Source organism: Impatiens glandulifera, chromosome 1 (genome assembly GCF_907164915.1).
Source record: "Impatiens glandulifera chromosome 1, dImpGla2.1, whole genome shotgun sequence".
Taxonomy (NCBI): Eukaryota; Viridiplantae; Streptophyta; class Magnoliopsida; order Ericales; family Balsaminaceae; genus Impatiens; species Impatiens glandulifera.
In genome coordinates, this window is record NC_061862.1 from 110,482,883 (window position 1) to 110,498,788 (window position 15,906).

Genomic DNA, 15,906 nt, shown 5'->3' on the forward strand with positions numbered 1-15,906 from the left:
AAGTTGGCTTTTGAAAATCGATTGTATAACGTTTTATTTTTACCGATTATTTTTTCGATCCTAGTCATGGTTTATGTTTTAACGTTATTTAAAATATTGAAATAACAATATTTAAATGATGGTACATGTTGTTGCTGATAACTAGGGAGAAGTATATCTGAAAAACTCAGTCATTTTAGGGTGTTATGGTTTAGAAATAAATACCAAACAAGCCTTAGTCAAGCTATTTTTTTTTAGAAATATCCCAAAATGATTTTGAAATCATTTTCTATTCACTTGGAATTTTTAGAAAATGGTTTAGGTTCTAAAATTACAAAAATAATTTTGGGTTTTTAAAAGTAGAACCAAACAGGCCTTAAGACTAGTGTCCTAGGCCTTGGGTTCGTTTTCATCGGTCGGGTCCGAGACCCTCGGTCGGTCCCATCGGTCCAAGCTAAGAAGCCTCGGTCTAATAGGCATCAACATAGGTCATTGTCATAACCTATCCCCTTAGAGTGATTGTTGTCACCATTCTCCATAGTAAGCCTTATCTCATGATATAAATCCATGGAATTCATTATTATGACCAATCTCTAGTGGCAAATTCCATCTCTTGATAAACATAGTATGATTATCATCATTATTCCCTAGGAAATTCCTATCTATTCCCAAGAGGATCCTATTTGTTAGTAGTTATCATAAATGAAGTCTTATCTCAGTCGATAAGACTACTCTCCGACATAAGACTATTGTGATAGTCTATCTCCAACAAGATTCAATCGATGAATGATCATGTGGCAATCCAACCTATGAATCATGATTACGATTCGTCCCCAGTATTTGTGGTCATCTAGGTTCTATCCTTCCACCTTATTATAAGTTGGTATAAAAATTTTAGATGTTCAAACTCTAACCCACACTTTCCAAAGACGAAGTTTGTTTTATCCGAACTCGGTTCGAGAAGGGCATAGTAAGCATAAAATTTTTTAAATTCAAAATAACTCAAAATGACTAAATTAGGGTTAATTATTGTGATAATTAAACCCTAATTAGAAATGTTAAATAAAAAATAAAAATAATTTTGGATTAAAATATTGTATTTATTTTACCAAATTAAACCCAAAAAGAGTTGAAATAAATTAATTATGATTTTAAACATAAATTATGTATAATTTATTACTTAAAACAATTAAATAAAAAATACCCCAAAATACCCAAAAATAAAATAAATTAACATAATTTTTATTATGTTGTCAAAAATATTTTTGTGTATTAATTTGGTGAAGAAAAACGCAAGAAAGGGTTAGAAAATCGATTTCAAATAACTTTTATATTAAAAATATAATCCCCTCTTCTAGCTTAGCGACAATAAGAGGTGGATAGTAACCCTAAATTTCTAGGTTCGAGCCCGTCAGGCGGCAAGTTATGCACCTGGTTAAATAATTAAGTGTGTTTGCGGGCTACATACTTAATCTTTTGCCCCATTTTTTTATATTAAAAATATAAACTAATAATCCTGTGTGGTAAAAGTTATATTTAAATTTTACATCAGGAATTCTAGTCATCGGATCAGCTCTGGATTTTCATCCAGCACCCATGAAGAAGCCACGCACTCTACTGTAGTAGAAGCACGCGTGCACTTCCAGGTACACAATCGGATCAACTAACGGGACGCTAACCCCGTTAGCCTAAACGCTCCAACGACTGACGGGACGTCAATGGAACGCGACAGAGTGTTCATTTAAAACAAAACGACGTCATTTTGTTCTTCTTCTCAAACGCTGGAGGCCCGCGATCGATGCTGGCAACCTTTCATAAATCTTATCTTCTCCATTTCTCAACCTTATCCCTCCATTCTTTCACCAACGTGCACGTCTCTACCCCTCCTTCAATTCCCCTATGATCAATAGTCAAATCCTACTATAGACCTAGGCTGCTAAAGACAAAATAAAAACGTTGAAGAAAGACTTCAAAAGAAAAATTGAAGTTAAATTCGATATAATTAACCAACCTAGCTTAATATAAATAGTCTTTAGGTGTTCTTCTTCCATTCCATCAAATAAAATCCGAACATTACAGTCTGATTGAAGATCTGCGAAGAATTCTGGAGATTGGTTTTTTTGAAGAAACTGTTCCGGCGATCTGGGCTTCGATTCAGGGCTTGGAAAAAATTCCTATACATCATTGGAGTGTTCACCAATCACTAGTAAGCTTCCAGACCTACTATAATTCAATTTAAGATTTGAAATTAGATTTTTCTAAGGTTGATCTTATTTAGGGCTCAATTTCGTGTTTTCTTTACTTGATATCATTCCCTACACGATTTCTAAGTTTTTTGTTGAAAGAGATTTCATAAATTCAACCTTAATAGAAAAAAACCCAAATTTTATTAGAAAATCTAGAATTACATCTGAACTCGATAGAATCATGAGAGATTAAATCTGGGGAACACAAGGCAGATGAGGCAAAAAAGTCAAATGGGAGGATGTTTGTACTCCCACAGAAGAAGGAGAACTAGGAATAAAAAGTTGTGTTGAATGGAACAAAACTCTCACCATTAAGAGCTTATGGGAGTTGGAGCAGAAAGCGGACTCCCTATGGGTCAAATGGGTGCATACAAAATTTATGAAAGAAGAGCAGAGTATCTAGACACAAAGTATCAATGAAAGAATGACATGGTCATTGTAGAAGATCCTAAAAATAAGAAAATATGTCTTTCAAATGGTGCAAACCACAATTGAAAATGGAAGAGGGGTACTATTCTGCATGATCCTTGTCTGGATAATATTTCCATTATATTCAAAGAAGAAATGAAAAGAAATAGAGTTATAAGAGAATACATCAAGTACTCATTTAGAGATGTCAATGAAGGTAAATGTGATTCACTTCTGAGGCGTATTCCATGAGGTGATAAAATCATAAACCTAATGAGGCAGAAGCAACTTAATGAAAGAAATGATGAAATGCTAGAAAACATAAAGTAACGAGAAGTTTATTACAGGAAAGACATGGGAAATGGTTAGAATAAGAGGACATGATGTAGATTAGAATAATGTGATATGGTCTCCAAAGATTATTTTTCATCAACAATTTATTATCTGAATGGTATATAGGAAAATGTTGACAACAAAAGACATAGTTCGAAAATACATAAACATTTCTGATATCAACTATGTCATATGCTCGGGAGTTGAGGGAATTATAAAACATTTATTTAGGGAATGATCTTTTGTAATACAAATCTGGAGGAGGTATGCTGCAAACATGAACATCATGAACTTTACATGAACATGGGAAGAAATCTAAGAGTGGATGAAGAATAAAGAAAAAGGAAGATCCTTCTATGTAAGTATGCTGAAATACTACTTTGGAGTAGTAATATGCAATATCTAAAAAGAAAGAAATTCAAGAACTCACAATGGAAGAAGTAAAACTGCTGAAGATATTTGGGGAGATATAACTTCAGATAGAAATGCACTCATTCAATTATGGAGAGGAATAGAAAGAATGAAGAGAATAGAAAGCTCTGCCAGATATGGGATATTTCGTTTGGGATATATGAGTTGTTTACAACTTACAGATCATGTTTTCATGATTTGTATCAAAACTTACAAACCTGCAGTTACCAAATAAAGAACACTCGGTCCTCGAAGATCGAGTCCTATAGTACCGAGGACCGAGAGTTCTCGGTCCACCTCCACAATGTCTACGTCCCATTGGACGGCTCATCGCCAAAGGGTGGGGTCGATCCTGTGCATTTTAGTTTTTCCTCTCGCAACATCACTCATTTTATAACAAGTTGTCATTGCTCATTGAAAATCTTTTTACATAGGTGTAGAAGTATCGAATTAAGTCGTGTACTTCTTTGCAAGTAAGAAGAGGGTGATGTACCCTTTACATGTAAATGCATTTAATAGTGTAAAACATACACGTCTCTTAGGTGTTGTACCTTTCAAGGCAATCCTATTAAGTTAAAAACGTGATACAAACATATCAAAAGCCAAGTTTATGTTTTTGAGTTAATTATATAATCCCCAACAAAGTCGCCAGAAAGTTGTAACTCCTAGAAAAACCCTTTATTTTGTTTTCAGTGAAAAGCTCAAGGTTCGAGAATTTCAACATTGGTTTGCGTGTCAGGAATTTTCTTTTAAAATAAAACATTATTTTTAAATAATCACTGACAGTTTTTAAAATTAATTAAATAATTAATTTGGGGCTCCATTTTAAGTAATCCGGGGATTTACTATAATCAAATTACAATTTGATTTTTAGAAATCTGTTGTTTAATTAATTAAACATAATTAATTTAAACGATTATTTATTTTGAAACAGAGTCGCCAATTGATATTTGAAAATCAATAAAAATGGCATAAATGTACAAATGTATTGGTCAAAGTTTCTTTCAATTCATAGTTTGGTGATACTCGGAAAAGGGTTTTTGCGCTTCATCCTTTGTACCTGTTTTAAAAACCGTCTCTACTTATAAAGTTGACTTTTGAAAATCGGTTGTATAATATTTTATTTTTATTGATTATTCTTCCAGTCTTAGTCATGATTCTAGGTTTAACGTTATTTAAAATATTAAAACAACAATATTTAAATGCTAGTACATATTGCTGATGATAAATAGGAAGGAGTATATCTGAATAACATTAGTCATTTTAAGGGTGTTAGGGCTTAGAAATAAACACTAAACAGGTCTTAGTCAAAATACTTTTGTGAAAATATCTCAAAAATATTTTGAAATCATTTTCTAATCATTTATGATTTTTAGAAAATGGTTTAGAGTTTCAAAATTACAAAAATAATTTTGGGTTTTGAAAAGTAGAACCAAATAGGTCTTAGGACTGGTGTCCTAAGCCTTGGGTTCGTTTTCATCATTTGGGGTCTAGGACCCTCGGTCGGACCCATCGGTTCGGCTAAGAAGCCTCAGTCAAGGTGCTAAGGACTCTTGGTCCTTGGTTGAGATTGTCGGTCGGGTGTATAAGCCACCGGTCCTAGGTTAATTATGGGCTAAGTTTATCGGTCCTAGGTCTAGGAATTCTTGGTCGAGGTTGAGATTCCTTGGTCCTAGAGTGGGAGGTCTTGGTCTTATGTTTGAATTCTCGGTCGGATGTAAAAATCATCGGTCGGACCTCTCGGTCCTCAAGAACACAAAAGTTGTATGTTTTATAATTTTGATTTTAACTTGGATTCTTTGATCCAATAACTTGGGTAGCTTAACAAAGTTTCGAGAAACATGTTGATCATCATCTCAAGGTATAAATCAACATGGATGATGATCAAATCGTTCAAAACAGTTTTTGATCAAAAATTAGATTTTTAGTTTTAAAATTGTTTTGAGGAGAAAGGAGTTATCCTATAGTTTCTTTATTGTCAAATTACTTTTTAATAATAATATTGAGGTTCCTTATTGTCAAATTGGATCTTGTAAATTCATGAAGATTTGATGTAGGTTCGTGAAGATCTTGTAAGTTCGTAATGATTTGATATTGTACGGCAATTCAAATTCAAGTTATTTTTTTTTAGTATTAAATTTCAACCCGTCTTAGCTCAGCCGGTAGAGCGCATGACTTTTAACCATGTGGTTTTCTGTTCTCACATAGTTAAAAGTATGTTAATTAAAGTGAAATGTTATATACTTGAAATGATATGTTATTCTACTATATGAAACACAATTTTTAATTAAAAAAAACCTTAATTCTTTAACATTATGATAAGAACTTGTAAAAAAATTAAGAATGTTATAAAAATCTCTTAGTTGAGTTCATTAAATCGCCGTGCTAATAATAGAAATAATGTAATTTAATCCAATCTCGTATTTTTATTTGAATTGAGTAAAATTAAAATTATATATATATATATATATATATATATAAAAAAGCTTATTAAATCAGTTAAACATAAATGGTTTAATAACTCATATTTAACTAATCCTATTAAATCATATTTAATTGTCTAAAAAATTATGTATTCTTCTTTTATTTAATTATCTTTGAAAATTTTTAAGATCATAATTGAACCACAATTTCATTTGTAATGTAGTGTAAAATTATTTAATCAAAGGAAATATTTCTTATCCATAATTCAGCGCTACGGAGCTCTTTCTCTCCACTCGCGTTGCCTATGAATCCTGCAACAGTACCGAAAATCATCGTCACTCCCACTTCACCACACCCTTCCACGTTCTTCCCGGAGCTCAAGCAATGCAAAACCTCAAGAGACATAAAGCCTTTCCATGCCAGAATGATCAAAACCGGACTCATTCACGACCAATTAGCAGCCGCCGAAATTCTCCGCTTCTGTGCCCTTGCCGATCGCGATATTGCCTACGCCAACCTCATTTTCCAACAAATGGACACACCCAATTGCTTCTCTTGGAACACAATCATCAGAGCTTTTTCCGAAGGCGGAAACGAAGATGAATCTCTGCACGCCTTGTATCTGTTCGTGGAAATGCTTCAGAGTGATTTCGTTCAACCCAATCGCTTTACATACCCGTCTGTTCTCAAGGCGTGTGCTCAATTACGTGGCGTCAGAGAAGGAAACCAGATTCATGGAATGGTAAAGAAGTTGGATTTAGAACATGATGAGTTTGTTCTTAGTAATCTTATGAGGATGTACGTTGTCTGTGGAGAAATGAACCACGCTTCACTTCTGTTTGATTCAAGTGTGGAATTGATTAAAGGAAATGTTGTTTTATGGAATGTAATGCTTGATGGGTTCATCAGACTTGGCAATCTAGACTCCGCACGTAAGCTGTTCGACGAAATGCCTCAGAGAAGTGTTGTATCTTGGAACTCCATGATCTCTGGTTATTCACAAAATGGGTTGTTTAAGGAAGCCGTTGATTTATTCAGGGATATGCAGACTGAAAAAATAAAGGTGAATTACGTTACTTTGGTCAGCGTTCTTCCTGCAGTTTCGAGGCTCGGCGCGATTGAATTAGGAAAGTGGATGCACTTGTACGCCGATAGGAACAACATCCAAATCGACGAAATCCTCGGTTCTGCGCTAGTTGACATGTATTCGAAATGTGGAAATGTGGAAAGGGCTATTGAAATCTTCGAGAGCCTTCCAAGAAGAAACGTGATAACTTGGAATGCCATAATCAATGCTCTTGCCATTCATGGTCGAGCCGAAGATGCACTCGATCACTTTCGAAGGATGGAAAGTGAAGGAGTGGAGCCGAATGACGTGACCTACATTGGCTTATTAACTGCATGCAGCCACGCGGGGTTAGTCCAAACCGGAAGATTGGTTTTTGATCGTATGATTAATCAAACCGGACTAAAACCTAGGATCGAACACTATGGTTGTTTCGTTGATCTCTTAAGTCGCGCGGGACTTTTGGAAGAAGCGGAAGGAATCATCTCGAATATGTCTATTCAACCCGACGACGTGATTTTTAAAACCCTTCTCGCCGGTTGTAAAATGCACAAGAATATCGAGATGGGTAAACGAATCGCTGAGCGATTAATGGAAATGGTCCCGAACGATAGTGGATCTTACGTTGCGTTGTCTAATATGTATGCTTCTTTAGGAAATTGGGATGAAGTTTCCAAAGTTAGGTTGATGATGAAGAAAATGGAAGTGAGGAAAGATCCCGGGTGTAGTTGGATCGAGATTGATGGCGAAATTCACGAATTTTTCGTGGAAGATGAAGCGAACGCGATGGACAAAGAGATTCGGTTAATGTTGGGTGAGATGTCGAGGGAATTGAGTTTACTCGGTTACACCCCTGATACGACGCAAGTGTTGTTGAATGTGGACGAGGAAGAGAAGGGTAGTGGTTTGAATTATCACAGTGAGAAGATGGCGATTGCGTATGGATTAATCGCGATGTCCCCGCAAACGATAATTCGAGTGGTTAAGAACTTGAGAATTTGCGACGATTGTCATGCATCGATCAAGCTTTTTTCGAGGATTTATAATCGGAAAATAATTGTGAGAGATAGGAAGAGGTTTCATCATTTTGAGAATGGAGTGTGTTCTTGTATGGATTATTGGTAAATTTGTATATTTGTTTTTTGTTTCAAAGTGTCTCCAATTTAAATTCTATGTTTGTTGCCTTTATTATTTTTTGTCCAAATATTTGAATACTATCAATTTTTTTTTTTCTATTGAAAATTTACTTAGAAGTAAAAGTATTTTATTTTATTTTTATTTGGTTAGTATGATTGTGTTAACATTTTTTTCCTTTTTTTTTGCCCAAATTTGTTGTGAATTTTGAAAACTCAATCAAAGATTTTAGTGTTTTTTTATGCAAATGCTTTAATCACTTAAACTACCCTAAATTAAATTAATTTAAAAAATATGTTCATCTTTTTTTAGGTTGGTTCGTTTCAGGTTATTTAAATAATCTAGAGGAAAAAAATAATAATTATGGATGGATGATAATTTTGAGAAAATAATGATATTTTTTTAATAAAAAGACTTAAAAGGGTATTTATATATATAAATAAAATAAATAATAATAATTTAAAATAAAGAGTATTTTGATTAATGAATTGATTGATTTAATAGATGAGAAAGGGATGTGATAATTGATTTTATTGGATTATTTGAAAACCTAAATAAGAACACGGCCTTATTCATACTAAAAGTAATTTATAAATTAGTAAATTTTTATTTTAGTCAACAATACAAATATAAAAAAAACTAAACTCTATCACAATGTTTACAAAAATATATTACAATTTAGTTACACATCCAAAAGAATAAATTCCAAGTTCCATTACACCTTCATCATAAAAATCAGAACTTTTTTTATTATTATTATTAAATTATGGAGATTCTACTGCCAAATATTTAACATTTTGAATATATATGTGTTTATTTTAATATGATAATTCATTTACATAAAATAAAAAAATGCAATCTTTATTAATTACATAAAGAATTGCTTATAACAAGCAAACGAAAAAATGAATTAGTTAATAAGATCTACCCAATTAGATCATGCAATCAACATAATAAATAAAATTAAATTAAATAAAACAATTCACCCTTATTACAACATATTTATATTTTTTTTCACCGCCTCAATTTATTATTATTATTACTAGGGCGGGTCGGTGTTTGGATCTGGTCTTGCCTGAAACCAACATCAGCGATTGATCCTCTGTTAAGGCTTCCTGAGCGGCGAAACTCGACGGCGAAGTGATCGGCGGTGGCGGAATTTAAGAAATCTGATCGAGTGCGGCGGTGGGAGGAGCCATGGGAGGAATCGGCCGGCGGCGCCATCAGCAAGTGGTAGCTGCGATTGGATCCTTCGGAGAAGTCATAAATGTGCTTCGGTTTAGGCTTCTTCAAGGCATGAATAAGATAAGGAATCAAACCTTCCATCTCTCTCTCTCTCTCTCTTTTGATCTGTTTGTGATTTGTTTTTGTCAAATGGTTGTTTGTTCATTATTACAATATGGGTGTGTCTTTTTATAGCTTTATTTTGAACATTGGAAGAAGAAGAAGAAGGTAAGAAAGTTCACAATTACTTCTCTTGAAATTATAGTATTTGGATATGGATTATAAAACATAAAAGTCAATCTTTTGACTGCTTTATTTAGGCCTGTTTGAAATTGAAGTTGATTTTTAATTTAATCTTACAAAGTTAATAGCAACTCATATTGATACCTTTTTAGTGGAATTGATATAATTTGAGATATTTATGTATGAATAATGTTTTTTTTAAAGGTTGGGTCCATATTGTGTGACGTGTTTGAACCCACAACCTCGAGGAATAAGACTATCTCACCGAATTCGAATAAACTAAATTCGAGTTTTATGTTCAATTTTTAATTAAATTTTAAATCAATTCGAATTATAATACATTTTTTTTGAGTAAATGTTTATAATTCAAAAACCAAACTAGAAATCAAAATTATTTTTTATTATGTAAATTAATTTTTAAAAAAATGGAGCTACTATGTTAAAGTAAGAATGCGAGTTTATTCATTTGTAAAATATCTAAAATGACTAAAATTATGATATCTAAAGTCTTATTTAAAGTTCGAACTTATTTAATAAAAAAAAATTAAGTTTAAACCTTAAAAAATAATTGGGCCAAATAAATTTAGTATATATATATATATTTTTTAAAATAATAACTCTGTATTATTATTTATATTTTTCAAAGATGTGTGAACTATTTACTTTAATAGAATTATTCACATTTACACATATTTAGATTAACAATAAGCATAAAAACTCCAACTCATTACCAATATGAGTTTCAGTGTTCTACATGTGAGTCTACACATTTTCTTCTAAATTTATTATATATTATAATAATTAAGTATTAGATATGAATCCTAATTTTTAATTATTTGAATTTTTGTGAAATTGTAAATTTGTATAAATAACTTGAATCATTTTATACTTAGTATTTTAAATTTTATAATAAAGATGGTAAGATATGAGTAATTTAAATATTTGAGTGAATAAACTGAATTAAATATAAAATACAAATATTATTCTTCACGCCCAAATTAAGAAGCTTCTTATGACACGTGTTTAAATTGACATTATTTAATTCTTCACGCGGTTAGAATATGGGAATTCAATGAAATCCAACAAAATCCATTAGCCGACAATTAAGGACTTGAATGATGTAGAATTATAATATTATTTAAAAAATAAGAAAAATAGTTTGCGAGTCAAAATGATCAAGATATTTAATATTTTAAATGTTAAATGTTAATTTTTTTTTATAATACATTAATTAATACATGTCTTAATAAAGTTGTTTGTGGGTTATTGATTTTATCGAATAATTATATTTAATTAAAATAATGAATACCAAACAAGTAAAGAAATAGTTAGGAGAGAATGGATTTATGTCACTATTTCAAAGAATTCGAAAATGACAGTGGTTGTCATGGATTTTGAAATGACAATCTAATTAATTAAATCGAACATATTTAAAAATTAATATGTTATAAAGATTTTTTTCATAAAACTAAAAATATAATGAATTGTGTTTATATATTAAAAATATAATTGAATTAAATATTATTTTTTTTTATAGTAAAACATATTCTTTGATCGAATTTTTTTAACTTTTAAAAATAACTTTATTATTATTATTATTTAATAATAATAAAATTATTTTTTTATGTTTAATAATTTTATAGTAAACATTTTATTTTTATTTAAAACAGTTTAAATTAAAATGAAGATAATAATTATAGTCAGTAGTACTAAATTTTCAAATAAAAAAAAAATTAAACTTTTGATCTCAAGTGACAAAATTAGATACACTTATCTAAACATAAGGACTTCTTTGGAAACCCAGCTACCTACTATATGAAGTTGGGTTTTGAATGATTTTTCTTTTTAATTTACTTAAAAATTATTTTTGTTATAAATATTTTATTAGGTATTAATTTAAATAAAATAATATTTTTAACACACAATAACAAATCTAATAATATTTATATCCCAACTTTAAACATTTCCAAACAAAAGTCCATCATTCTCTATCTTTAGTCAAACTAAAAATAAGATAAAATAAGACACCATATTTAAGACTAAAACAATTTGTTTGAAAACACGGGAGTTGATGAAAACATATAAATAATTTATGTATAAACCTTATAATTGAACCAGATAGAAATATTTTTAAAAATAAAATTTATTTAAATATTTATTTCTTATATTTTATGTAATTATTTATTATTTAGTATAATCATTACAAAATAAAACGCTAAACATTAAAATTCTACCTACCTAATTTATAAAATTAAAATAATAATTTTTTATTTATTTTCAAATAAAAAATTAAAATAATTCTCAAGACTAACACCTAATTAAAACAATTAATTTAATTAATTATTATAATTATTAAAATCTAATTAAATAAAGAAAATGACCAAACTAAAAAATAAAATTATTTGAGATAAATGTTATATTCATTTTATCTTAAAATAATTTTAAAAAAATTAAAGGATTAAAATAAATAATTTAGGATGAAATGAGAGGTACCTATCTCATCCCCAAAAAATTGTTTATTTAATCCTAAAATATACAAAAAAAAAAATTGAAAAAATATTTATCATATTTATTTTAATATTTTGTATATTTACAAAGATCTAAACTAAACCCAAAAGGGTAAAAAAATTAATTTCAAACAAACCCTTAAGGTTTTAAAATAAGAGTGTAGCCGAAACCTGAAGGAAAGCTATAGCCAAAACCAAGTACAACAGATGAGCGATGAGCGTTAGATTTTCATCTAGCACCCAAGACATGCCTGCGTAGTCCGCTGCAAGCAAATGACTGTGCGCCATGAAGCAGCAAACTGATTTACGCAAAATTCTGTTAGCCAGAACGCGATAGAACACAAAGAGATACATCGCGTCTACATTCTCTCCCGAAACGACATTGTTTCACACCCTAATCGTCTTCTTCAACGTGATCGCCGGAGGATAAGAACATATCCATCTTTGATTTTTTAAAGATGGAACTTTCTCATTAATCAATATCTTTGATTCAAAAGGCAAAAATGGTCACCTTACCACGATGATCATTTCTCCTATCCCCATAGGCATAATCACTACTCCGACAAGTGGGATGAAGAACAACCAAAACGCAATTAATGACTTTTGGATGATTCGATCCACTTAAAACTTCCACCGACTTAGGAAGGCTATAAGTAGCCTCCCTGGTCAAATCCAAACCCAAGAGATAACATCTCAAGCCTCAAATCAGAAGAAATTAAAAATCCGCCATCGAAGCTCAAAACTTATGATTTTCAAAATCTTCGTATAATGCTCTAAAGCTTAGATCCAAACATCCCAAAAGTTTCCCTAAGTTCTAAGGAGTGTTCTCCAATCTTTGGTATGCTTTCAATCATTCTTTAATTTATACTTTTAGTTTAAGATTGAAATATTTATATTTTAGTTTTGTATGTTGTCTAGTTGTTGGATTTTAGGATTGGAAATAGATTCTAGGATCATTTCCAAGTTTTCTATTTATGTTAGAATAAATCAATCAATCTTAAACAAAAAAACTCAAATTTGAATTTTAAAAATCTAAAAATCGGGTTTGATGTTCTTGTGTTAATTCTCAAGAATAACTGTCTAGAAAGAATCTCAACATGTTTCTTATGATGTTGAACAACTATTTGGATCATGTTTGATCAATCCCGACCAGTTTGATTAAAAAACTAAAATTTTAAAATAATTAAAAAATTTTGAGAACTTAATTTGGTTCAAACAACCAATTTTCTTGTTTTTGTTTTTTTATCAATCAAGTATATGAAGTATATATAAGTTATTGGCTAACTCCTTAAACTTTAAAACCAAAACCTAGTTTTGGCTACAAACTATTTTAAATAAATTGATCATCACCATTGTCGATTGATATCTTGGGGGTGGCGTTCTAAATAATCTTGGGAGCTTTGTGAACCTACCCAGGCCCTTGAATCGAAGAATCTAAGCCTCCATGAAAATTGTAAAAACTACAATTTTGATGTTCTTGAGGATCGAGAGGTTTGACTGAGAAATTTGTCATAGGAAAGAGAGGTTCGACCGAGGCTTTTCAGCCATGACCGAGAGGTCCAACCGATGTTCTTCATCTAGGACCGAGCGGTCCGACCGAGAATTTTTACATCTAACCGAGATGTCAGACCTAGGACCGTGGAGTCTCACACCCGTTCGAGAATTCCTACACCTAGGACCGAGAATTCTGACACCCGATCGAGAATTCTAGCCTAGGACCGAGAGTTATTAGCACCCAAACCGAGGTTTTTCAGCCAAGACCAAGAGGTCCGACTAAGGAGTCTAAGCCTCGTCCGAGATGCTCCTAACCTAGGATTGAGGGCTCTTATCCCTCGACCAATAAAACAAACCCAAGACCTAGGACACCGGTCCAAAGGCTTGGTTGGTTCCCATTTCCAAAATCCAAAATTATTTTTGTAAATTTAGAACATCAAATCATTTTTTAAAAATCTCAAAAATTAGAGAATGATTTAAAAATATTTTTGGGATATTTCACAAACAAATATATTTTGATGCCTAGTTTGAGATTTATGTTTAAACCTTAATGCTCTTAAATGACTGATATTCTTCAGATATTTTTCTCCCTAGTTGTTATCAAGTACCAACATTTCAATATTATTGTATAATATTTTAAATAAACGCTAAAACCCTTGCATGCGTAGGATTAGAAGAATAATCAGTTAAAATAAAAACGTTACACAACTGATTTTCAAAATTCAAATTTATAAAGTAGAGATTGTTTTCAAAACGAGTACGAAAGATGAAACACCAAAGTCATTTCTCGAGTATCACCAAACTATAAACTAAAAAAAACTCTGGCTAATACATTTGTACACGTATGCCATTTTTTTATTGACTTTCAAAAATCAATTGATGATCTGTTTTTAAATAAATAATCTTCTTTAAATTAATTTAATTACGAATTTCTAAAAAATCATACTGACATTTGATTAAACGCAAATCCTCGGATTATTCAAATTTAAAAAAAAAATTATTTTCATTTAATTTCAAAACATGTAAGGAATTATCAATAATATTTTATTTTAATAAAATATTCTTAACACGTTAACACGCAAACCGATGTTGAAATTCTCGAACCTCAAACTTTAATGCGGACACCGATAAAAAATTTTTTTGGTTACAAAAATATTTTTTTGTGATTACCTAACACATTCGATTTGTCAGATGTTTTTTTTTAAATCAATATTATATAGATAAATAGTTTTAAAGACATTATTAAATTGATTAAATACTTGGTTGGTTGGAGTTATTTGAACGAACAAATATTATTAAATTTATTAATATATACATAAATAAAATATAATAATTAAAAATATTATTTCATTTAAATTAATATTTCACTAAGATATTAAATTTTATTTTTTAAATAAATTAATTTCTTTTACCCAAACCCATATCCAACTCTACGGGCGCTTTCAAATTGGGTATATATTGTGAGATTGAGTTAGGTCTTAACACTCTTTTATATATATATATATATATATATATATATATATATATATATATATATATATATATATATATATATATATATATATATATATATCTTTTATTTCTCAAATTTACATCCACATATATCATAATACCTTTAATGATGCATTATTAACATCCATTCAAATCAAATCATCATTCTCCATCCCTCAAATTCGCACCCACATATATCATTATCATTCACATTTTAGTTTTTATAATACTTCATTCTCAAATTTGCATTATTAAGAATTCAAACCATTTTTTCAAGTATAAAATATGAACAATTTAACTTTTAGACCAGATTGTTAAATTAAATTTATAAAAAAAAAATATATATATATATATATATTTTGTATGTAAGATTTTGAAAATATTATATAAATAGATTTTTAAGAAAAAAAATGAGAAATATATATATATATATATATATATATATATATATATAAATAAATTAAAGAGAGAGAAAAATATTTATGTAGACACAATAATTTTACACCCTATTTATAATTAAAATTTAGATTCATTTTAATAAAATAAATGGTACAAATTAATTAAATGGGTTAAAATAAGTTATATATTTTAAATTAATTATGTATGTTGATTCTGCAGATTAAAAAGTAACAGGCCAAACGGGGTCTAAACGCATCAGAAAACACTAAGACAATAATTATTTTCCCCCGAGCACTTACACAAAATAGAGACCATGTAAAAGAGATAAGTCTAATCAACTTTCGAAAGATTTTCTGAAAATTCAAAAATGAGAATGTTGGTTTGTTTGGCTCTGAGACCGGGCTGGTTTCAAGAGATGAGAGAAGTCATTGCGAGTTGGAGAGACGAAAAAAGAGAGCGGAGGAGGAGAAGAGAAAATATCGGCCATTTTCATATTTCTTTGAAGTTTTAGATTGTCGACATCAGAGTTAGGTCTCCCTGTTTCGGT

At 30.3% G+C, this 15,906-nt stretch overlaps 1 protein-coding gene across 1 annotated transcript; it reads left to right on the forward strand.

Annotated features, from left to right (window-relative positions):
- The first annotated feature begins 6,059 nt into the window (after positions 1–6,059).
- Positions 6,060–8,038, forward strand: LOC124919558 (pentatricopeptide repeat-containing protein At5g48910). Its single transcript, XM_047459821.1, has one exon. It carries the CDS (start codon positions 6,106–6,108, stop codon positions 7,990–7,992), a length of 1,887 nt encoding a protein of 628 aa, XP_047315777.1. The 5' UTR covers positions 6,060–6,105; the 3' UTR covers positions 7,993–8,038.
- The last annotated feature ends 7,868 nt before the right edge of the window (positions 8,039–15,906 follow it).

Excerpts from the sequence above, each read along its gene's own strand:
- LOC124919558 (XM_047459821.1), top strand. The coding sequence starts at position 6,106 with ATGAATCCTGCAACAGTACCGAAAATCATCGTCACTCCCACTTCACCA.